The sequence below is a fragment of the Euphorbia lathyris genome, chromosome 1 (assembly GCF_963576675.1).
Source record: "Euphorbia lathyris chromosome 1, ddEupLath1.1, whole genome shotgun sequence".
NCBI classification, from domain to species: domain Eukaryota; kingdom Viridiplantae; phylum Streptophyta; class Magnoliopsida; order Malpighiales; family Euphorbiaceae; genus Euphorbia; species Euphorbia lathyris.
In genome coordinates, this window is record NC_088910.1 from 18,279,739 (window position 1) to 18,306,004 (window position 26,266).

General features: G+C 35.8%; 1 protein-coding gene across 1 annotated transcript; it reads right to left on the minus strand.

The window, feature by feature from the left end:
* Positions 1 to 11,653: 11,653 nt before the first annotated feature.
* Positions 11,654 to 24,785, minus strand: LOC136223505 (nuclear cap-binding protein subunit 1). Its single transcript, XM_066011538.1, has 19 exons — positions 24,613 to 24,785; positions 24,371 to 24,430; positions 23,823 to 23,879; positions 23,443 to 23,514; positions 23,251 to 23,313; positions 22,171 to 22,347; positions 21,501 to 21,632; positions 20,865 to 20,931; positions 20,003 to 20,202; positions 19,271 to 19,341; positions 18,714 to 18,798; positions 16,903 to 16,971; positions 16,667 to 16,785; positions 16,375 to 16,513; positions 15,250 to 15,750; positions 14,038 to 14,337; positions 13,226 to 13,404; positions 12,979 to 13,093; positions 11,654 to 11,928 (listed from the first exon to the last, which is right to left on the minus strand). Exons 1-19 carry the CDS (start codon positions 24,694 to 24,696, stop codon positions 11,809 to 11,811), a joined length of 2,610 nt encoding a protein of 869 aa, XP_065867610.1. The 5' UTR covers positions 24,697 to 24,785; the 3' UTR covers positions 11,654 to 11,808.
* Positions 24,786 to 26,266: the final 1,481 nt, after the last annotated feature.

The window sequence follows — 26,266 nt, forward strand, 5'->3', positions numbered from 1 at the left end:
ACTGGACGTAGGCGGAGAGGCCGAACTAGGATAAGTCGTGCTGAGTAATTTCTAACTCTCTCTCAATATATCTATTTATGTGTTGCTTGATTAAATTGCTCAGGATATAAATTGTAAAAGCTGACACTGAGTAATCCTGGTGCTGAGTTGGAAGCTGACCTCAAGTGTTAATTCCCAACTTACATGTAAAACAGTTATAGTCAGCATCTGACTAAAGTTGTCTTACATCTCTCGACCGTGCTGACCTAAACTAAGTTAAGTAACTTAAATAATTGATTAAGTCAGCATAATTAAGCAAAAAAGTTACATTAGTTCCTACCCCCCCCCCTCTTGGAACTAATCACATGGGACCAACAAGTGGTATCAGAGCTAAGTAGCTCACTACTCAAAGATATAACTATCTTGAGCTGATCCCGATAAATGGCTGAGAACAGCACTGATTTCCTTCCCGGAAATCAAACAATAAAGATACTCCCTGAGGGATTATCAATTAGTCGGCCTCCCTTGTTATTCAGATCAAATTATACATTCTGGAAGAACAGGATGAAAAACTTTATTCAAGCCACTAACATGAGTGCATGGCTTGCAATTGTTCAAGGCCCATTTGTGCCTTTCAAAATGGTAAATAACGAGAAAGTCGCTAAGAGCGAAACTGAGTGGTCAGAGGATGACCTTAGAAAAGTACAAAATAATGCTTCGGCTATCAATATGCTTCACTATGCTCTAGATGCTGCAAAGTACAATAAAATTTCAGGTTGCGAGTCAGCACAGGAGATATGGAAAAAGCTAGAGGTGACCTATGAAGGCACGAGCAAAGTCAAAGAATCTAAAGTGAATCAGCATGTGAGGCTATACGAGCTGTTTGAGATGAATGAAAATGAAGACATCTCGGAGATGAACTCAAGATTCACAAATATCATTAATGAGCTTAAACGACTCGGCAAGAACTTCACAGAAGAAGAGCAGATGAAGAAAATCTTGAGGAGTCTACCCAAAAGCTGGCAAGCTAAAAAGACAGCTGTGGAAGAAGCTCAGGACTTGACCACATACAAATATGACGAGCTGATCAGATCTCTGCTGACTCATGAGATCTCTATCAAAAACTTCGAAGCAAAAGAAAACTCAAAGGACAAGAAGCAAAAATCTCTTATCATGAAATCTGACTCGGGCGAAGCTGACTCATCAAATGATGAGGAAATGGCCATGTTCACTAGAAAAATGAAGAAGCTATTTAGAAAGAGTGACAAGAACAGCAAAAGGCCATTCAGAAGAACCGACAAATACAGAGCTGAGTCCAGCGATAGCAGATACAAAAAGGACAGCTCAAAACCTGTCACATGCTTCGAGTGCCATCAAATTGGGCACATTAAGTCAAGCTGCCCCAACTTAAAGAAAGAAAAGAAGGGAAACAAAAAGGCATTGGTGGCCACATGGAGTGATAGTGATGAGTCAACCTCATCAGAAGCTGATGCAAATGAGACAGCAAATATATGCTTCATGGCCGATGACGCTGGTGACCAATGCCAATGTGAGCAAGCTGACCTCTCAGATGATACTGACCAAGAGGAACACTCCAATGAGGTAACATCTCTGCTCTTGCTTAGAAATGAAATGGTTAACGCCCTGAGTGATCTATATACACTGACTAAAAAGTGTAACAAGAAAATAAAGGCACTCAGCAGGCGATGTGATGAGATTGAAGAGGTCAAACTGAGTGACCTCCGATATCTTCTCCAAGACAACACCAGGCAAGATGAAAATCTAAAAGTCATGCATGGTTTTGTCTCGGAAGTCCAAACTGAGTCAAAGAAGCTTAGAAAGGACATCACAACCATACAGAACCAGCTGAGTAAATCGGCAAAGAAAGGGTTCTATCCCAATGCTGAGTATCAAGGTACTGGTCAGTATAGATGGTACACTCAGCAAAACAGTCAGTGTGACTGTTGTGGGAAAAGAGGATACACCATAAATGTGTGTTGGTATACTAGGCGGAATGTCTAATGTGACTTTTGCAGAAAGAAAGGACATACCACTAAGGTATGCTAGCATGCTCAGCATAATCGTGCTGACTAAAAACAAAATCACTCTTAAAGGGTGAACTATTGTGACTTCTGTGGTAAAGCTGGCCACACAATAAATGTATGTCATCACAAATTAAAACATGATGTAGCACATGTCTATGCTAACCAACGAGGACCCAAAAAGAATTGGGTACCTAAAGATGAATGATTCAAAATGCATATGAGCCTGAGGTGCGTGGAGAAGTCAAAGCTTTGGTATATTGACAGCGCATGCTCGAAGCATATGACTGGTGATGAAACTCAATTCATCACACTTGAGCGTAAACGAGGTGGAAGTGTAAGCTTCGGAGACAATAAAAACGGTAAGATAGTCGGTTCAAGTACTATCGGAGGTAACCCTACTATTGAGTCAGTCTCCTTAGTCAGGGGTCTCAAATATGACCTATTGAGCATAGCTCAGCTATGTGAAAGCGGTAGAAAGGTTGTATTTGATGCCACTGAGTGTCATATACTCGAGGGAAAAACAAATAATTTAATTTTAACTGCCCCTCGTGTTGACAATGTCTACATGTTGAGTTTAGAAAAGAATTTTTCAAAAAATATATGCTTAGTATCAAAGGAGGACAACTCCTGGCTATGGCATAAGAGACTTGGTCATGTAAGCATGGACCTCCTTGCCAAACTAGCAAGAAATCAATTAGTTGAGGGATTGCCCAAACTTATATTTGAGAAAGATCAATTATGTAATGCTTGTCAGCAAGGTAAAAAAACTAAAAAGTCTATTCAAAATAAAAATATTGTCTCAACCAAGCGCCCATTGGAATTACTACATTTGGACCTTTTCGGACCTGTCTAACTGTTGGAAATTAGGCTAAGGTATAGCAGCGGAAATATAAAAAATTTAACCTATTTCCATAAACCACAAGATCCGTTAACCGTTATTTCATATAAAGAGGGATAAGAAGAACTACCTTTTGATGATCAATCTACCGTTGTTAATGAAGTGCCCACAACTCTTCTCCGAGTTCCCAAACACGAAATAAAATACGAGAAGATTAATTTAGAATCAACCGTTGAATAGCAACCAAAGTAGATTGCCTCTAATTAATCAACACAAGATCAAGGATAAAAGAAATAGATGAAATCAATTGATCGGAAGGAAGCCGTAGAAAATCTCGTCCTCGAACTGGGGTGTCGAAATTTTCTCTCTCTTGCACTATGGGGATTTCGAAAATCTCAATAGGGTTTGCACTTGTGGATTTCGAAAATCCTAAGGGAGGGGGTATTTATAATCTCTTGTATCTAATCCCTAGTTAAATAGCATTAGGTTATTGAATAGGAATTTAATTCGAAATAGAATTCCTAATTATTATCTCATTATATATCTAATATATTAAGGATAATAATAATAACCTTATTGGATAATAATAGGAGTATTATAATCTAATTAAAACTCCTAACTTATTTATCTCTTAATTAATTTAATTTATAATCCTAATCTAATTAGGATTAACAAAATCAAATTAATTATTCATGTATTTCACTGCATGAATTTCGACTCCCCTTAGTCCATGGGCCTTATTGGGCTCAATTGGGCTTCCATCAATTAATTAACATCTATCTCTCTTTTAGGTTCCAAGTCTTACGTGTGACCCATTAGGTTCCTATTGCTTCTAGCCGTATGCAACGTTATTAAATAATTTTCAAAGAATTATATTTAATCTTTGCATAACGGAATGATGTACAGAGTATGTGATTAGCAAGTCCGTAATTATTCCCCCAGAGCTATAAGAAGACAGGTTGATTATGTCGTTAACCTTTCCGTATTAGTTACAGTATAATTCGATCCTTTATCAACTACATCCTTGAACTGAATCTTGTGACTATGGATGATGTCAAGTCTCATATAGCGAGACGTTCATTTTACTTGTACAGACCGAGTCAACTCAAATAGATAGGTTAAGTGAAATCTGTATTTCAATTCTTAAGCTATCACCTTGCAAGGATTTAGAGTCGAGTCTTCCACAAGCGATCCTTGGATGTATCTCCCATTTATCGGGAGTGATAAATGCTCAATCCAATATATAACGATCCCACAATTACTTCATGTGATACCCAACGTCTACTGTTCACACCCCAGAGTCATCTCCGTTAAGGATCGTGTTACACCAGAGTCAAAGCGTCACATTCCGTAATCCAGAATACCAATTAATATTCCTTTGAGTCTGAGGATTAGTTATACCTATTAATACCAATGAGATGAACAGGTGACGAGGATGAATCTACCCATCCTGTTATCTCAAATCGGATCCCCAATCCTAATGAACAACTTTTCATCGGATCTATGTAACTGTCCAGATATCTGTATATATGAAGCTTGTGAGATCAGCTTTCTGTCGGACAGAAGACATTGTTACATACAAGTCTCAACAGTGATATATCAATCCCAAACATATCACTTGACTTGGGGTGGTTTTAAGTTTATCAGTTTATTATAAAGTTTTGTCTCACTTCATGCTTGTATGAACACTTTATAATCACTTTAAATAAACTTACGGATTTCCTTTTATTAGACTTTATTTAGTGCTTAAAAAGGGATTGCCTTTATATAGTTATAAAACATATATCTCATTAAAATAAATGATATAAAGAACACTTCATTTACATTAAGTTTGTATCCTAGAACAATTGTCTATAAGACACTAAACCCCAACACCAACCATTCAGCTTGGGCGGTAATAAATTTTCCTTAGTCATTATAGACGATTTCTCTCGGTATACTTGGATCATCTTGCTGAGTAGCAAGGATGAAACATTTGAGATGTTTTCCACATTAGTCAAAAGGCTTGAAACTGACAAAGACCTAAAAGTAGCTCATATTAGAAGTGATAATGGTAGAGAATTCAAAAACCAACAGTTTGACGAATTCTGTGAAGTCAGTGGCATTGACCATAATTTTTCTGCTCCTAGGACTCCTCAACAAAATGGGGTTGTTGAAAGGAAGAATAGAACAATAGTTGAAATTGATAGGACAATGCTGAGCGAAAATAGGCTTCCAAAGTATTTGTGGGGTGAAGTTGTCCACACAGCATGCTATATACTAAATAGGGCTTTAGTTAGACCTATACTCAAGAAAACCCCTTATGAACTTTGGAAAGGACGAAAGCCCAACATTGGCTACTTTCGTGCCTTTGGGTGTAAATGTTTTATACTCAACACAAAAGAAAACCTTGCTAAATTTGATGCTAAAGCTGACGAAGCGATCTTTCTTGGGTACTCAACTAACAGTAAAGCATATAGGGTGTATAATAAACGAACTCAGGTTGTAGAAGAGTCTGTACATGTTGAGTTCAACGAAACTGACCCTGCAGGAAAGATAACTCAGTCTGCCGAAGATGACCCAAGCTCAGCTTCCGCTGACCAAAATGGAGCCGTTGAGTCATCACCACATGGGCTGGCCAAAGGTAAACACGAACCCGAAATTACCTTTGCTGACCAATCTACTCATGTAGATATTGTAGAAACACCTATTCCAGACAACTCAACATTACCTAAAGAAGTCAAAATTCCAAGAGGACACTCGGAGAAGTCCATTCTTGATGCTGCTGAAAATAAGCTGATGACGAGAGATCAGCTTAGAAAGTATCTCAGCAATGTTGCATTCGTCTCAGTTCATGAGCCAAATAACTTCTCGGATGCTGAGCACGACGAACACTGGATCAATGCTATGCAACATGAGTTTGATCAGTTCAAAAGAAATGAGGTATGGGATTTAGTTTCAAAACCTAGGAATCAAAAGACCATAGGAACTAAGTGGGTCTTTAGAAATAAACTAGATGAGCAAGGCAATGTAGTCAGGAACAAAGCCCGACTTGTAGCCCAAGGCTATAGTCAGCAAGAGGGCATTGACTATGGTGAAACCTTTGCTCCCTTTGCTAGGTTAGAGGCTATACGTATATTATGTGCATATGCTAGCTTTATGAATTTCAAACTATATCAAATGGATGTTAAAAGTGCGTTTCTTAATGGATTTATAAACGAAGAGGTATATGTTAGAAGGCCCTGTACGGCCTAAAACACGTTTATAAACTCAAGAAGGTCCTGTACGGCCTAAAACAAGCACCACGTGCTTGGTACGAGAGGTTGACCGGTTTCCTGCTGACCAGGAACTATGTCAGAGGCAAAGCTGACACAACCTTGTTCATTAAGAAAAAGGGTAAAAATACCCTGCTCGCACAAATTTACGTAGATGATATAATCTTTGGTGCTACTGGCGAATCTATGTGCAAAGAATTTAGTAAACAGATGCAAACTGAGTTCGAGATGTCAATGATGGGCGAACTCAATTTCTTCCTTGGACTTCAAATCAAGCAAGGGAAGAATGGCATCTTTATTAGTCAGTCTAAGTACGCCAAAAAAATGTTAAAGAAATTCGATATGGAAGAATGCAAGCCCATATCTACCCCAATGGGTACTGACATTGTCCTCTGTGCTGACGAGAAAGGTAAGTCAGTAGACAGCAAGTTGTATCGAGGTATGATTGGCTCTCTAGTTTATCTTACTGCTAGTTGACCTGACATTCAGTACTCAGTATGTTATTGCACAAGATATCAAGCTGACCCCAGGGAATCTCACCTTATAGCTGTAAAAAGAATTTTTAAATATTTGCAGAGCTCAGTTAATGCAGGTTTATGGTATCCAAATTCAAATGACTTTACACTCATTGGATACATTGACGCTGACTATGGACGAGATAAGCTAGAGCGTAAGCGTACTTCGGGAGGGTGTCACTTCCTTGGAAGCTGTCTAGTATCTTGGTTCAGCAAGAAGCAATCGTCAGTGGCCCTGTCAACAACTGAAGCTGAGTATATTGCTGCTGGAAACTGTGTGGCCCAAGTCCTATGGATTAAGCAACAGCTGGAGGATTATGGAGTACAAACTGACACAATCGAAGTCAAATGCGATAACAAAAGTGCCATTGACTTATCCAAAAAATCCAATCCAACACAGCAGGATGAAGCATGTCAGCATTCGACATCACTTTATTAGAGATCATGTACTTAAAAGGGAGATCAAACTGACCTACGACATTGTGCAACCCTTAACATAATTTTTGACTTGGGATCGTTTAAATTTATATTAATTCTGGTTTGTTTCTAAAGTTACATCTCAATTCATATTGTTTGAACAAATTAAGAATTTGAATAAAACCATGGATTCTTGTTATCTATATTTTGGTGGTGTGATAAAAGATAGCATGTCATTTAATAGTACATCATAACTATATATTAAATCATACAAATGTAAATGAACGTTTCATTAAACAAAATATCGTAAAATGGGTTGTCTTTAGGACACAAACCCTAACAATGGAGACATTCTCTCTCCTAATTCTGGCTTTATGGAAAATAATTTGGCACTCACAGTGAAATATGTCGAACCACAACATGAACACCTAGTAGCCCTATGAGAGTCCACTATCGATTCTCAAGGTAAATTTTGCGGACTTGTTGAAAATCTTGACAATATTGAGTCTAGGGACAGGCAATAGGACATGGACTCTAGTTCCTCGACCTTCAAACCGAAATGTTATAACTTGTCAATGGTTGCTTCAAATAAAACAAAAACCAGATGGTAGCATTGAATGACATAAAAGCAATATTAGTTACTCGAGGTTTACTCAAATCCGATATTTATTACAAAGAAACATTCAATCTAGTTGTCAATGCAACTACTAGTTCGTATCATTTTTTCACTTGCTGCAACTCACAAATGGTTCGTTAATCAGTTGGACATTTTTAATGCCCTTCTAATTGTAATCTCACTGAAACTATTTACATGGAGTAACCTCAAGGTTTTTAGGATAAGCACAAAACATATCATGTGTGCCTTCTAAAAAAAACTATATTTATTTAACTAGGCTCTTCAAGGGTGGTTTACAAGGCTTAAGCTTTTTTTTTAGTACTTTGGGCTTTGTCATGTCTGGTGATGATAATTCTCTCTTCATACAATCTACGATTGCGACAAAGACTTTCATTTTGTGTTGTATGGATAATATTCTAATCATAGGAACCAATCCTGGTTTGATTCAACTTACCATAAAGGCTACTAAAACAAATTTCATATTCGTAAGTTAGGTCGAGCTTCCTACTTTTGGGGCTTTATGATTCATTACACGAAGAAAGCAATTCATTTCTCTCAAGATAAGTATGCTAAAAATATTCTTGAATGTGTAAACATGGTTAAATGTAAACCTTGTTCAATCCTGATGGCCAATAATCCCAATATTTCTTAAGGGCTTGGTGGTCGGCTTAAATCTGGTGATGAATACCGAAGCATTGTTGGGGAATTATGATATCTCACATTAACTTGTCCAAACATAGCCATTTCTGTTAATAACTTGTGTCAGTTCCTGCATTGCGCCACATATGAATATTGGAAAGGGGATAAATGTATTTTATGCCATGTGCAGGGCTCTTAAGACCTTAGTCTCGTATTCATCGATTCACTCATCACTGTTGTGCACTAATACTATAACAATGATTAGTAGACTTTGGTATTTTTTTTTTTGTCTTTGATTAAGCATTTGTATTCTCCTGTACAAGTTAAAAAGTTTAGTATATGTAGTATGATCTTGATAAACTTTCAACAAATTTTGAATAATTGAAAAAACAACAACACAGGATATATATATATATATATATATATATTAGAAATCTCTGCGGGAATTTATTTGCAGGACGAGGTTGGGATACCCGCATTTTAGCTTCTGGGATAAAATGTCTTATGTCTTCATTTCCACTTCCAAATATTTTCGGGGATTCCGTGTCTTCATTTTTTTTTCCGTTTTCCACATTTTTTCGTTTTTCATGTTTTTTTGTTTTCACGTTTTTTTATGCTTTTCCTTTTTGTTCTTCATTGATTTTTTTCCCGTCTTTTCTCGTTTTTCACAAATTGTTAAACGGGTCAACCAGACTAACCCACTACCCAACTTGTTTATTATATGAGTTATTTGAGTCGAACAAGAAATGGAACCTATAATATTTTTTTTACTTTTTTTATTAATTTAATATGTGAATTAAAATAATATTTTGTAACTAAATTGTTTTCAAATTGGAAAGTAAAGAAAGAGAAAAAAGGCATACAAATATTTGAATAAAGGGTAACTTACACAAAAGTCAAGAAAGATTGGATTTATTACAAATTATTCATACTTAAGAAAATAATACAATTATGTCAAATTTTATTAAACATATAACATTTTTATCAATGGATGCCATCGTTAACCTTTCTGCAACATGATCTTGTACATAAAGAAGCCCACTATTTACACATTTTTATCAACAGAAGCCATTGTTGGCCTTGCTTCCTATGCATTCTGCCAGTATTTCATGTTATTATGTCTGCCTCTCCTGTTTTTCTCCAGCATCACATATGAAAAAGGGGATAAGAAAAGAAAATCACGTTTCAGTTTTTCTATTTTTTAAACTATCCCCGTTTTTTCTAATGTCAGTTTCTAATGCGGTTAACTATAATTTGACAAAAATAGAATTAAACACAAGGGAATGATAAAAGACAATTATAGGGGATAGTTAACTCAAATAAAAAATTGAGAGTTGATTTTCTGTGTAAATTCCTCTTGAATAAAAACCGATCCATTCTAATCCAATCCAACTCAACTCAATCCATTTCAATTGAATATTTGATGGGTTGGACTGGTTTTATCAATCAAAACATGGGTTGCTTGTGTTACTGGATTGAATTGAATTGTAACTCAAACACTAAAATTAATTCATTGTACATCCCTACGGAATGGCCAGCACACCTTATTAATGATAAGATCTTTCACCCGATTAAAATTAATAAGCATTGCCTTGCCATCTCCCATTTATTATTTGTCGAAGATGTGTTGTTATCTTTAAGAGGAAGTGACGAGCAATTAGTTGTGAATATTTTGAATTGTTTTTTCTTGGCGTTGAACACTCATAAATCTCAAATGTATTTGAAAAACATGTCAAATAGTTTGTGTCACCATCTAAGTTTTGCGTATGGAATCTCGTTGAAAACGTCTTTGGATAAATACTTAGGTGTGACGCTTTTTAATGGGAGAGTTTCTTTCAAAGAATCCAATGATTCAGTAAATAACAAATTTACAACTTCGAAAGTTAATTCGATTTCTTTAACTAAGAGGATGAATCTCATTCAGTCTGTAACGATCTCTACTCCGAATCACATTATACAATTCAATCGTCTTCCTAGAGAGGTGAATGAAGAATTGGATAAACTTAATCCTAGTTTCTTATGGGGTGGTTCAAACTCAAAACAAGATTCACCTTCTTCTGTAGGATAAGGTGTGTAAACCGAAGGTTTCGGGAGGAGCTAGTATTCGAAAATCTAAAGACAACAATAAAGCTTTACTCATGAAACTTGTTTGGTGTATACATAAGGATCCCTATGCCCGTTTGGTTTCGTATCTCAAAGGCAAATAAAGGAAGGATGGAGTGTTTGGTCGAGTCAGTTCCATTTTTCCTCTTTTCCTCGGATGGTTATATGCTAGTTTTCTTTCTACACTTGTTCTCTTGTGGTTTTCGTAAACTATCCAAAGGAAAAATCCAAAACCAGGCAAAGACATTATTGCTACCAAAATCGTAGTTATATAAACATATTACAAATAAAATCATTCTCATATTTCTTCACTTAATATGTCAAATTTAAATTTGAAGGCTAACTTAATTTATGAGTACATTATTATTGATTTCATTTGTAATTATCACGTCAGTTAAATAAATATTTTTGAAATTATAGTATTACTAATAATCTGAAATTTGTTCTTAAACAAATAAAATAAACTATTTTGTTACTAGCTTACGATTATAATACATACTTAAAATGTGAAAAAAGATAGATATTGGCAGTTGGCAGAAAGAGGAAACTAGTTTAAGAAGCTTTCAATTCACCAAACCTTATCTGACAATTAATAACCCATTATCTTCTAACTTTTGTGGGCATACAATCATTACGATTTACAAAATGAGACGTACCAAAATTGACTCGTTCCATCACTATGGTATACAAGCACTTTCAGACTGTCTGAATCAGACATAATGAACAACCTTTCAGATTTGCAGTTGGTTTCTACCCAAAGATATTATATTTATTTAAAATGTCAAAATATGTAGAACATAACTATATATAAAATTATGAATGGAACAAAAATAACGTATCAACCAATCAAAAGGATGATCACTGTAAATGTATTGTGACAAAAAATTGACAGCCCCAATTGGGTCAATTACATGAATATCATATAAAGTTACAACTAAATCATATCATCAAACATAATTTTTAAACATAATTTTTAATGTCATTCTCTATATATTATGATTTTATACCATAATTTAAAGATTCCAGAATATATTTTAGACTTCTAATTTATAAATTCCAATTCTTAAAATATATTAAAAATACTAATTTTACTAGTTTGACGTAATTTAAAATTATGACTCAACATAGTTGTAAATAGCTTTTAAAAGATGAATTTCTGTGTAATTTTCCCTTTTAAAACAATTGACTTTGAAAATCTGGTTAGTACCAGCCTTTTACTGTTGGTCAGATTGATTGCAATTTAGATAGAGTACACAAGAAAAAGTAACCAAATAATAATAACAATAAAAGCTCTGCTCACCCTAAACTCAAAATTCTTTTGCTTCTATTCATTGGTTTCATGTACATTTATAATTTTCAAATAAATAAAAGTGTTAAATGGGATAAGATACAACATAGACCTCTAGCTTCGTGACACCTCAATTACAGACCGACCCAAGCCGGAATGAACTGCCTTCAGGAAAAGAGGATGAACGTTTTCACTGAACACCTCTGCTTCTAACTTCTCAATATGCGTCCATATCTACCAGACAATTTAGATCAATATCAGAAACACTTGAATTTGAGAAAGTAATCCAAAAATAATGCCTCATTAACTTTTGATTCGTGTTGATAACATGAGATAACTGGCAGATGGCAAATTTACAAACTAATTATATTAAAAAAGACTAACTAAAATAAATGGAGTATATAAGAGAACAGGTTAGAAATTGGATAAAATGCACCGACTGACGACTAATGGTCATTGAAGTTTAGGGTCTGTTTCACAGAAACCATTGAACTTCATAATTGGTAGTCATTTCGGCAAATTTATGTATAAAAACTAAATGAAATATTGACATGACACAGAAAACAATTGATTATATACTGACTAAGCAATTATGCTGGACATGTCAGACTTTTATGGCTAATGTGGCAGCAGCAACGTGTGTGCCGCGTGGAAAATTACGCCACAATATTTTTTTCCAAAGAGAATCACATCATTGTCCTACGTGGCACTTAGTTGACATATAGTCAACTGTCAGACATGCAACACATTCCACACTGTTTCTATGCACAAATTGAAGTGAATGATTATTGAAATCAAACGTGAAGTTCAGCTATTTTATTGACAGAAAACAAACCTCGAACTCGAGTGACTAACGGCACAGTTTACCAGTGAAAAACTATCTTACTATCAGAAAAGAATTCTATAGGTCGGAATGTGTTGCATGTCTGACAGTTGACTATATGTCAACTAAGTGCCACGTAGGACAATGAAGTGAATGATTATTGAAATCAAACGTGAAGTTCAGCTATTTTATTGACAGAAAACAAACCTCGAACTCGAGTGACTAACGACACAGTTTACCAGTGAAAAACTATCTTACTATCAGAAAAGAATTCTATAGATCTCTAACAGCAAAATTTCTACTAGGACTTGGATTCCAAAGCAAAAGAAAATTTTCCTCGGCTAGGCGTCGCGTAGAAGTGAATTAGAGCAACTTAAACATACGGTTAACATGATAATCATCATCCTCAGCAGCTAAGCAGGAATACAATAGCAAATTATGTCCACCACTTGACAATTTACCTCAGAAGCATACTGCCTTGTGAAGGCCTTGACATAGCCAAGAGTCGACAAACACCACTGTTCTTTTTCACCTATTTTATAGATATTATTACTTGCCTTCTCACCGTTGGACACACTGCAACGTTCAGGAGAAAAAAGTTAAATGCCCAAAATTGACATGATCTCACAAAATTAAACTTTGAGTAGAAGAGAAAGAATGGAGTCAGAAAAGAGAAATAAAAGAGCATGGTAGGGAAGGGGATGTAACCTTTTCTTAACTGCACCATTCTCGTTATCCATTTCCATTTCCAACGATTCATCAACGTCAACAGCCATTTCATCAGCTGGAATTGACTTCAATGCTTGCAAAGTTTGAACTTTGGATGCATCAGGGAGGCGTTCCGTCAGCACATTTGAGAAGTTTTTGTACAGTGAGAGGAACAATGCCTATACATGCCAATCATCATCAGAATTCAGGACATTCAACTAACAAGATAAGCCTTAATACGCATTAAGGAGTAATATGTTATTGAAATAAACGTTTCAAGGGTACAGCTCATAAGTAACATTAAGGTTTCGAAAAGCATAGATGCATTCACATATGGATACATACATATGCGAGTGTATGTTTAATGTCCACAAGTATAAGCAACAAGGCCATGATCTAGAGAGTTAAGTCTCTCTATCAGTAACTAGTAATAAAAATGCATCTACACACAGAAGCCCTAAACAAGTGCCACAGAAGAGAGAGAGAAACAAGAGTTAACATGCAGACCCAAGGAGGCAGCACAATGAAATCCCAGGTGCGAGGTGTCACTTCTGTGTCAATTTAGAGAACAAGGCTCAACCACCACTATCCATCTGGCTATGGCATATACAAAGATATGTTTTATCATAAAGATATGAACTCGCTATTTTCCTACTTGAGCTAAATCAAGGAGTACTGTAGCCACTAGAAATTCTTCTAGGAAAGTTCAAAACTATAAATCAAATTGCAACAACACATTAGCATCCCCATTCACAATTGAAAGAAGGTAAAAACTCAAGACCTGGCAACCAATCAGATCTTACATAAATTACCTCATTCTCTTCAAAAGCTCGAGCAAGAAGAGCCTCCTTGGCCTCCAAAGAGTCATTAACAGAGATCACCTCTTCTTTTGTTCTATCAGCATTTGATTTTAAACGCTTCATCCTTGCAGGATTTTCACCTAGAACGGGTTCACCATCCACCAGCATTAGCTTTGATTCAGCAGCATCTAAGTCAGCTTTTGCCTTGACAGCAGCAGCTTCCGCCGATGCAACACTCTTCTTAAGAGATGATATCTCTTTTCTTAAATCTGATATGCGATTGTAAGTCTTGCTAATTGCATTTCTGAGAACCTGAGAAGGTGCAAAAAAAGGGGAAGATGACAACTAGAGGAATGATCTTTAAATTGTCCACAGCACCTTATATTAGATGTTCTGAAGCACGCAAGGAAATATGGCAACAAAAGGAACCTCAACTTTTTTGTTTGAATTATTCCATCCAACAATTAACAATACACCAATATACCAAAAGCACGCAGAACCATAGTTGTTAAAGGAGCGCCTTACTCAAGGCTCAAGGGCTTGAGCCTTGAGTGCAGAAAGTGAGGCGCTGTACAAAAGGCTCTCGCCTTGTGCACATCGCTTGCGCCTCGGAGCCTGGATCAAGGCGCGCCTTAGGGTTTTCACTAGGGTTTTTTTTTTTTTTTTACTGTTTTCTGTAAAATAAAGGTTTGATTAATCTCAGCCACTAATCTAATTTAACACAGATCAATCTTAACCCTCGATCTAAATAAGAACATCAAGAGTCATAACTAAATATAGAAAGAATAGAGAAGGATTAGGAGCAGTCATGTAAAGAAAGAAGAGCAGTCACGTAAAGAACTAAATATATGACGATGATTATTAGTTTTTTTTGTGTGTTTCTTTTTGATTGACAATGAATGGTTATTAGTTTAGTAGCATTAGTTATAGTTAGGTACTCCATGAAGTATGAACTTAACTTGGTGTTTTTGACATTTATGGTTTAGTATTATGTTTTTATGTGGGTTTGTTTTGTTTGTGTGATCATAAGTGTGTGTTTTTGGTTTATGCTTAACTAGTAAAAGAGTACATATTTATTTTATTTTATGAGCCTCATGTTCCTAAGGAACACTCCTCGCCTTGCGCCTTGAGCCTAGGCTCCAGGACCCCATAGCGCCTTAGCACAGCTTTAACAACTATGCGCAGAGCAAAGACATTCGAGTAATAATAATTGTTGTGATGTACCTCCCACGGGCGATCAGATGTATGAAATTGCTCAACATTTGCTGGAGAGAAGACCCATCTCACTATAGCTAAATTGGATATAAGCCTATAACCCATCATTCTGTCAATGGCAACTGCAGTCATTTGTCCATTGTTCATCCAATATGAACTTATCTCAGCTATCAGCATGACCTGCTTATCATGATCAGGGCACATCCGCGCAAAAACTTGGCCGTATCTTTCCAAAACGGTCATCAAATGAGTAAAACTTTTAGACCCGACATCGAGAAGCGTTTGCACCACCACTGAAAGGGCAATTTCCCAATCATGATGAGGAATTACACTTTCTTCTACCCATGAAATTATTTCTCTAGCAGCTTGCCTTCCCTTAACCTTGCTGATGAGCTCTGCTGAAAGTGCATGTTGTTCCGTTCTTTCTATGCCCTCTTCCATACTGTATTTGAAGTTTGGGCTTCCCTTTGGCGGAAGCAACTCCTCCAATGTAGGTGTATTCTCAATACTCTACATTGATAGATCAAGTGAGAGAAAGGTGTCAGTCAACAAATAACAGTAACACATTAGCCAAAACTTTTTAGGAAAAGAGAGGGGACTCAGAATCAAAGTTTTGATGCAGTTTTCATTTCTGCTCATTGAACCAGCATGCTTTCCCTCTTCTGATCACATAAGAATTGATTTCATTGTGCATTATTTACCAAGTTTTCAGATATCAGCAATGTGAATGTGGAGCTAGAAACTACATGTGCACGGTCAATAGACTAGGAAATTATCAAAAAAAAAAAAAAGAAATTCTTACAGTTAACAGCCATATTTAACCTTAAAAATGGCAACTGGATTACAGGGGCATGGTACATGCTGATGAGATTATTAATGGCAAAGCCAAAGGCCATGACCAGAACCAGTAGGAAGCAGATGATAATGTAATTTCGAGCAGAAGGTACAATAGAGACAGCAATGAAGGAAGAAGCACAAAAGACTTGGTCAGAATGAACTCTGAATTTTTGAAAACATAGGTTACAAAAGTGATGACAATTCAACCCTGACCACATACTGGATCTCAATAAATAAGTGTGGAGATCTTTGGCATATTGCCTGTAGAGATTAAAGTTTTTTATCACCAATTACTACCTGCTTAACTTTGTCCCAGTATGACAGACGGATTTCTCTCTCCAAAACCTCTTGAACAAACACACGTTGTGGAGCCCACTTAGGAAGGTCTAAGACATAAGCCCATTCTTCCCATGGCCAAATGAATTGAAAGTTTGACCTGCAAAATCAAGATGCCATTATGACATCTAGCAAAACCAACAAAATGTTCACACTGAATTTCATTGGATTGTTGCTTCATACAAAAGCACCCATCTACATTTGCAGGCATAGACAAATAAATAGTGGCATTTCAAACCAAGGATAAACTTACAGATGGTGTGAAAACCAAAGGATGAGTCGCGAGCGACACTCCATATCTAAATCAGCTATTCTCTCAAAAAGTGCACGAACTGCACCAGCCACAACTGCAGGAAAAGCCCCAGGAAGAGCCTAACAATCATAAACATTATCAGATTGCTTTTGAAAGGCATTCAACCAATTATGAGATTATGTTTTAGGACTCCATCTTCCATAAAAGGGGAAAAATCACTCTCAGCTCGACATTACCTTACAGAGATCCATAATGACCAGTGTGTAATAAATTGGCTTGAATGGGGGTTGTGGTAACAAAAGTAACTGCAAGAAGAAAATGCATGCTTTTTGTGTAAGATATGACAAGTTAAACCAGTCCGATTAACAAAGGAAAAGAATTTCATCTAACATGTTCAACAAATAAACTACAATTTAAATAAACATAATAATAAATTCGAAACAGAAGGAAAAGGAAAATAAATACAAATTTTTATTTTCCAGCTTAATTTCAGATAGTGGAATCTAATATAATTGAACTTGAGATAGGTCGAGTTGGGAAGAGGCCAAAGTGAATTCCCTTTCTAGGCTCTTTTTCTGCTAAATACAAGACTTCTTGAGAAGACTGCAAAATTGATTATTTTCTAGATACATTCAGGTAAATTCATAACACCAGCACACCCTCGAAAGAGTATTTTTCAAACTAAAGATGTCACAGTAACGGCTTATAGAAAAACAATTATATTTATACAGTTGAATCAGGTTAGAGTTATTAGTTCAGATACTCAATTTGTGCTCCATTCCCATTCTTTTACATAATTTAATCTGGTCAAGGTTTTATGAACTCAGATAGTGCTTAATTTCTCCTCCAACTTCAATTCTTCTTTCAGTTTTTCCCTTCTCTGTCTCAGTAATGAGCGTTTTCTCATGATATTGTGGAGTTGTTATCTTTTACCAAGAACTTTTTACACTGTAAAAGTGGAGGTGCAATAGCTCTAAATCTTTCTGTTTTTATGGCTAAATTCCTATAATCATGGTGTAAATGTGAATTCTCTACTTAGAAAAGTCAGCTGCATAGAATTTTACCACTTTATAAATCTCCAAGACATCTGCAAATAAAGATTACTTTCACTGGTTGTCCAATGGATACATACAGACAATCTAATAAGGTATGTGACAGAGAACTTGAGAAGAAGGAGAATAAATGATAAACTAGTGAAAATAAAGGGGCGGCCCGGTGCACTAAGCGTCCCCGCTTAAGCGAGGGTCCGGGGAGGGGTCCCACCACAAGGATGTACTGGGGGCAAGCCTTCCCTTGCCAATTATTTGGCAAGAGGCCGCTCCTAAGACTCGAACCCATGACCTCTCAATCACACGACAACAACGTTTACCGCTGCACCAAGCATAGTTATTAAAGGCACGCCTCAGGCGCGCCTCGGCTAAGGCTCCAGCCTTAGCGCCTTGGTCAGTAAGGCGCGGCGCGCGCCTTGGCTACCTTAGGGTAATTTAGGGTATTTTAGGGTTTTGAGGGTGTTTTAGGGTTAGGGTATTTAAGGGTTTTTTAAGTTCAGAAAATAAAAGAAAAACAGAGACAGACAGAGATCGAAAGTTTTTACTACACATATCGCAGCAAACATTATGCCTTAGTAGTTAACTAGAACTTAACTCATGCATTTTATGGTTTTATTGTTGGCATTTGACTATTTGTGACTAGTATTATGAATTTATGAATTTTTTTTTGGTGCGCCTCGAGTCGCTCGGGCGCGCGCCTTAAGTTGCGCCTTGCGCCAAGGCTCCAGGACCCCCCTTGCGCCTTAGTGCGCCTTGCGCCTTTAATAACTATGGCGCCAAGGCTCGCCCTCCGATAAACTAGTGAAAATAATGACAAAAATATTTATCTACTATGTACAGAGGGTTGGGTCCACTGAGAGAAAAATTAAACTGAAGGAGTTGATATAGCAATCAAGATGCAGCAGAATAAAAGCATAGAGCACATAAAACTTCCTCACGAGATAAAGCAACATACTGAATAAAGTATCTGTTGAAATCAAACAGCAACTAGATCTAACCTGAGAGAATATAGTCTCGGCCATAAGGTACTCATATCGGAAGGGTACAGGCAGGCCAACCATGTATGAAGCACATTCCTTTCGACTAGCTTTGCATAAACCAAGAAAGAAAAATAACTAAAACAAGATCTGGAAGAGGTTCAATTAAAAATTTGGCATTAACGTACATGAGTAAACATAAATAACAAACAAATAGCTCTAGTTTCAGTAAATAGCATTAAGTTGATCCAGTAGAACTCATATCAAAATTAGAAATTCACGCGGATGAAGGTGAATATTTCAGGAAAATAAATTACACCATGACCCGAAGTGCCAAGACATGGTCCGTCTGGCATATTCCCAGCACATATAAACTCAATTTTTTACTAGAAAATAAGATTATATCAAAAGGAGGCCCAGATGTATGCACTACAGTTTTTATATTTACCTCTATATTTTATCTTAAATATTAAATGTATGCAACTGAAAGAAAAGAATGCCCGTCCAATACTAGATAGAGAAGAGATTAAAGCAGTCATAACTATGTAGTATTTATGGATTAGTGGTGTGATACGAACCAGCCATTCAGGAACAAAAGCACATCCAACAGATACTCCTCCACAATGAATCGATCTATAGGTTGCATATCCTGTTAAAAGAAAGAAAGAATAAATATGAAAATGCATAACAAAAATAAAAAATGAAAATAGTGGGGAAAATGTGTATATGGTATAATAAAGCTCTGACAGGCGAGAGAAATATTTTTGAGAGAAATTGTGATGTGAAGAAAATGCCAAACATCTTACATATCCTATGAGATATGTTATTTGAGAACAAGAGTACTTTGTAGAGGGCAAGGTCGGAGAAAGTTTAGCTCATTATCCTCACTAGTTGCTATAAATGAAGATCAGAACCGAGAAAATGAAAACCCATCAAATTATGCCTAAGCCTACCCAAGAATCATCTTTACTCTTCTGCAATGACCAAACTAATCATGGAAGGAAGATGACTATTATCGATATCCAAAAGAAAAGATACCATAAGCAGGAGTTGTACAAGACTGACAACAGAATTTCCCCATCACAACATCATCGCTATAGCTCCATGATGAAAATTAATTAATTTGCGTGGAAATCCCCACAGGGATTAGTAAAAGGAGAGATACCAAGCCTTGAAATAGAGATTGTTCACATCCCAGAAGCAAGATGTGATAGAACTAAGTACACTGTATTTGAGAAAGCTCTTAGGGTTGCATTCAACAAGATACCAGAATAACCAAAAAAAAAAAGTTAGCATAAACACCAGCTTACCTCGGTTTTAGTAGCAGGAAATATATTAAGCCTGCATATCCGTTGCGGGTACTTTAATTCTGCATCGTGCTTCTGTTTACCATAAATCACCCCAGAATGTTGGGAAAGAGGCTCTGGTTGCTCGGGAGCATTGATGGGTCCAAACTCGTGAGATTTTCCAGCAACCAGCTGAGCTTCAAATGAGAGATGAGGTCTTGGCACTACCATAGATTAAAGAAATATAGTCATCATAAGTTCATATTCATAACCAAGACAGAAAGCAAAACAAAGGGACAGATTGAAATATTAAAGTATCCACAGTTACAGATCTTGAAACATTATCCTAATAAGATTATTTGAATTCCTACCCTTCCTCCAAAATTCGAAACTTGTCAAATTCTTTTCAAATTGTCCAAAGAGTAAATTACTTTAAAGGAGGGTATATCATACAAACACATCATGAGCGCAAGATCTAAGAAACAGTTTTTATAAACAAGCATTATTTGCATGATATGAAGATTTAATAGAAAAAGAAAAATAGGGGCTTAATTGATAAAGAAAAAAGAAACAAAATACATTAAGGGAAACATCTATTATTGGATACTGGACTATTGCACTATAAACACCAAAAACATATATCCAATTCAATTCTCTTTGCTGCCAATTACAATCCTATCAAAGTGGCCTAAGAATACTCAGATGCTTTCTTAAATTATAAGCTACGGTTTAATGCTTTAACTGTAAGTTAGAAACTTAGTATCAAATGAAGGCAAAAGAAATTTAGGTTAATGGATTTCAGCAAGTATAAATGCTAAAGTAACCCGTATAACAGAGTCCATTTACAGCTCTATAGTGAGAAAGACAAACAAGCTAAAATACTTACCACTGTCTAGTTTCCATCCATTGCCTGATAGCACCTGTATCCGATCCCATAAATCTTCCAAAAAATCCTGAAGGGTAGAACCAAAGAGACAGAATATCCTCAAATTCAGAGTGAAGAAAAGAAGAGACTTGCAAAAGACATATTTACAACAAAATAATATTTAATATGACAATAAAGGAGCTAAAGTCCTCTTGTAGGCTGACCTTCGTTCCTGATTACAACAACAACAACAACAACAAAGCCTTAGTCCCGAAATGATTCGGGGTCGGCTAACATGAACCATCATATAAAACCGTGAAAATCAAGTCGTGTCAGCTACACAGATTCGCTCCCTCCACTCCGTCCTATCCACTACCATATTTTCCTCAATTCCCAGTAAACTCATATCACTCTCGATCACCCTCCTCCAAGTTTGCTTAGGTCTTCCCCTACCCCTCACCACTACATCCCTTTGTCACTCTTCGGTTCTCCTAACCGGCGCATCAAGCGCTCTACGTCTCACATGGCCAAACCACCTTAGTCGGTTTTCTCTCATTTTATTCTCAATAGATGTGACCCCTACTTTTGTCCTAATTATTTCATTACGCACCCGGTTCTTTCTCGTATGACCACACATCAAATAGAAAGAAAATATACCTTTTCTGTGGAACCTTTACCAGATACATCATCATCCTCAAAAAAAGACAAGCCAGTATCTGAATTATGCTTTCGAATGCTCAAATAGGCTTCAAGTCCAACCATGAGACTCTCAATCTCCTCAGGAACTTGCTGCATATAAATGTCATAGAAATACATTATCAAATTGAATGAGAGAGAGCACATTTATTCACAGCTAACACAAGAGTCTTAAAACATAAAACCAGGAATCAATAGGAAATGCTAAAACAAAAATGCAACAAAAGCGATAGGCTAACAAGGCAAAAGAACTAAAAAAGTGAATCCTTCAGCACCTTGAAAGAAGCAAACTAGAATGAGGAGACAGAATTCCTAAAAATAATTTTTCATGGTAATTAATTGAACATGTTCACCTCATCCAGAATCATTGGCATTAAGCATCAAACGTTTTCCATTATTTCACTAGCACATGCACCGATTTTTTTTTGAAAGAGTAGTTCTGAACAACATGGATACGAGCAACACAGCAAGAATGCAAGGTTAATATTTGAAAGGACTCCAGTGAGGTGAGTTCTAACTAAAAATATGCCAGTTAAAATTATATTTACAGTGCAATAGATGTCATACATATAGATTAACCAACTAAGTAACTCAAAATTAAGATATTTACTACAAAGTAGAGAAGCCTTACCTCGACGAGTTCAGAACCTCCCCATGGAAGACAAGATAAAATGCAAGCTACATAGAAGTCCCCGCGTGCTTGCCAAGAGGGGTTTCCTTTTTCCTCGTCCACTGTAGTGGCAGCAGATGATAACAACGTTTCAAAGACAACAACCAGAGAGGCAGGTTGGATAACTTTACTGCACATCTATACATCAAAAAACATTAATACATAAGTTTTCTGTTAAAAGCAGTCAAGTGAAATTTAAGGGTAAAAGCACTACACGCTTAATCCACTCCATCTACATTATATGTGAGAAAATATGATGAATATGACTTTTGAAAATAGAGCTGGGCGCTAAAAATCCAGAGAAGGAAAAAGATATTTGACATCTGCAACTAAGGGTACATATTAAAAACAAGGGTAAATTTCAAATAAAACCTCTGTGGTTTCACTAATTTTCAGATAAAGGACTGTTGTTTACTTTTTGTCAAAACGAGGACTGAGGTTTTCAATTATAGCAAAATAAGGACTTTTTCGATTGATACTATTAAAATCACCCTTGACGACTTCAAAAATGACATATTTTAAGAACTACTAATATTCTAAGCAACTTTAATTCTTCAACTTTTTTATTTCGAGATTATTTAAATGATGTTTGGTAAAGAGAGAGAAAGTTAATGTTTAGAGAGAGAAAGTTCCAAAAAGATGATTTTCTAAAATCGAAAATGCAGTTCCATAGAAAATATGACATTGAACAACTTTAATTCTTGAAAATTTTCATTTTCAGGTCGTTAAAGATAGTTTTAATAGCATTATTAAAAGTGCGAAACCTAAATCCTCGTTTTGACAAAAAGTAAACCACAATCCTTTATCTGAAAATTAGTGAAACCACAGGGGTTTTATTTGAAATTTACCCTAAAAACAATTAAATATCCATTCCATCCCATTTCTGATCGACCCCCCCCCCCCCCCCATCTTTATCAAACAAAACAAGAGAAAAGCAGTCTCCATATTCAACATAAATGAATATTATCTACATATGCTTATGAATGTATCATTTCTGGCTGTTGAACGACCAACTAGCAATAAGTAATAACAATAGCGCACCATTGCAGTCAGAAAGCGCATTAACACCCGAATCTTGTCACAATCTCCAGAATCCAAAGAAGTCTGAAAATATAGCCGGACAAAATATCAGTAAAACCAATGCGTAGTACACCTCAAATAAGACTATAAAAATACATCACCATAGCGTATATATACCTCAAATGAAACCTATTCGAGCTTTAGACTACTCACCTGGAAATTACTTTGAGTATTCTCCAATAATTTCCTAACAAAATTCTCATCTTCCAAGTTCAATAGGCCTACCTGGGAAGAAGAGACAGCGAACAAGCGATACAAGAATAAGATAGTAGCAACATCATATCAGCAGAAATAATAGATGAAAAAGGAAAAGTATGGAACAAACCCACCAACAATCAAATTGTTGAGGGAAAAAAGTAAAAATGAACGCAAACAAGGAAACATTAAGATAAGTTTCATTACATGCAGAACAACAAAGTAAACAGCAGCCCAATGAAAACAACAGCAAACAAGCATCCATTTATTAAATTGCTGATTAATGAAAACAAGATCAAAATAATTATAATGTTCATATGGAAATAAAAGTGCAGTACCATTGTCCCATATAAAGGACTCTTGTGAGGCAATTGTTCGGCACATTGAAGAAGGAACTGTAAACAAAAGAGGAAAAGTAAATACCCGAGTCAAGTGATCATTAATAAAACCATCTTTCACGCGCATAAGTCCTCATTACATATGTATGGACATAAATATTGTAATGCAACATCAAACACCTTAGAAGAAAACAAATGACGGGAACATTAGTGCTGCAGGAAGTAGATAATTCACCTAGTGCTAGGTCATATGCATCGCACATCATATAAAAAACAATGAACCATAGGGAAGTTACTAGTTTTCCTAATTCTGATTTCACATTAGGCTTTGTATAAAAACATTCACTTAACAAAGCTAATATTTGAACATTTATAACCTAGTTTTCAATGTCCAATTCAGCCACGTGAATAATGTGCAACTTGAAGCAATCCAACCACAGGTATACAGCAGCTAGAAGTGTAACTCTTCTATTACAATACAGTAACATGCAAAACATAGAGAGAAAATAACTAAGCATTAACATAGAGAGAAAATAACTAAGCATTACAGATAAAATATCGTCGGCAGAATGCTCCAGCTCCCGCCGAATGACTCCAAAACAAGTTTCCTGCAAATTCAGAAACCCGGAATCAACACTCGCCAGCAAACTCTTAGCTCATTATTAGCCGAAGAGGACTCGCGAATAGAAAAAAGAGAATTGAAATTCATGAATGCTCTGCAACCTAGGGTTTTGCAGAAAAGATGTATGCATATACATGAGCTGAAAGAGTAAGAAAGAGAGTTACAGACAATGTGTTCTTTGAAGTCGGAGCTGGTGCCATACTCGGGGCCTTTCTCGCCTATCCGAAGAAGAAGACTTCTCCAGCCGCTCATTCTTTCTTTAACGGATTCTTCGCCGGAGACAATCAGAGCGTCACAGTGTTCGAAAGAGCGCGTGGAGGGATTTGTAGGGTTTAAAGCCCTGTAAATAAATATAAACAGAAAGAGAAAACGAGATTCTGAACGACACCGCTTCAGCCCATTGCTTCCATTTTGAACTACCAACTTGGCCCTTGTTCTTCTAACCGTTACGTTTAGCCATTGAATTTGAATGGTTAAGGTGTAAAAATGCCCTAAATTATTGGGTTGGGAACAATTTTATCTCTAACGTTTAAAATGGTGCAATTTATCTTTAACGTTTTTAGCTAAGAGCAATTTTATTCCTAACGTTGATAATTTGGGTCAATTTCAGAAATAATTTATCAAACTGTCTGTTCGGTCATGAATCTTGTCATCTACACTTCACACGTGCGTCCTTTTAACACTAACAAATCACAAATATATGTTGGGATGTGAAAAAATAAAAAAAAATATTATCTTTTGTACGAATTAGACAAAAAAAAATCAAAAAATTCACCGAATTTACAAAAAACATGAAATCATTTTTTAGAACGAATTAATATGAAATTAGTGCAAAATAAGGAATAAAAATATCTGTGTTTTATAATAGTGTCTGAAATTGACCCAAATTATCAACGTTGGGGTAAAGTTGCTCTTGGCTACAAACGTTAGGGGTAAAATTGCTTCTGACCCAAAACGTTAGGGGTATTTTTGCACCTTAACCCGAATTTTAACCAATTTATATATCTACATCTATCTCGTATAAAACACATAGCTTTACTAAAAATCGATAAACCTGAGAAAATTTGCAAATTGTTAACTCCTGGTTCATTTCGTTAGCAAAAGTAGTCCAAACTAACTTACTAACGATATTAAAGAATATCAAAAGTCAAATTGTAAAGTGCTATTTTTATTTTTATATTTATTTATTTTATAAATTAACTTTCTTATTATCTAATTATCACAAACAAACTCTAAAACAAAAACACAATATCAAATTGGTCAATGAATATCACAATTAACTACAAAATTACAACTAAGTCATATCACTAAACTTAATTCTTAATATGTTATTATTCTCTATATATTATGATTTTACACCATAGTTTATAAAATTTAGACTTCAATTCATAAATCATAAACCCTAGAAAATATATTCTAGACTTCTAGTTTATAAATTTTAATCCTTAAAATACATTAAAAGTACTGATTTTATTAGTTTGATATAATCCAAAATTATGATTTGACATAGTTGTAAATAATTTTTAAAAGATGAATTTCTGTGTAATTTTCCCATATCAAACTCATCATTTCCTATTTCTGTGTAATTTATTTTTATTTTCTCTCTAAATACACTCAGTCTCCCTCTATAAATTCTAGTTACTTCAATTCTTCGTTCTCGGCATTTTGCCATCCAATAAAGCTAACAAAGATTATATGTTCCGAAACTATAAGTACTATATGATCATAATTTCAAAGCAAGCATTTCCGGTTAATGTTTCTGACCTCTATTTTGTAAAATTAAATTAATTTTTGGTTGGAGTTTGAAATTTCAGAGGAAATT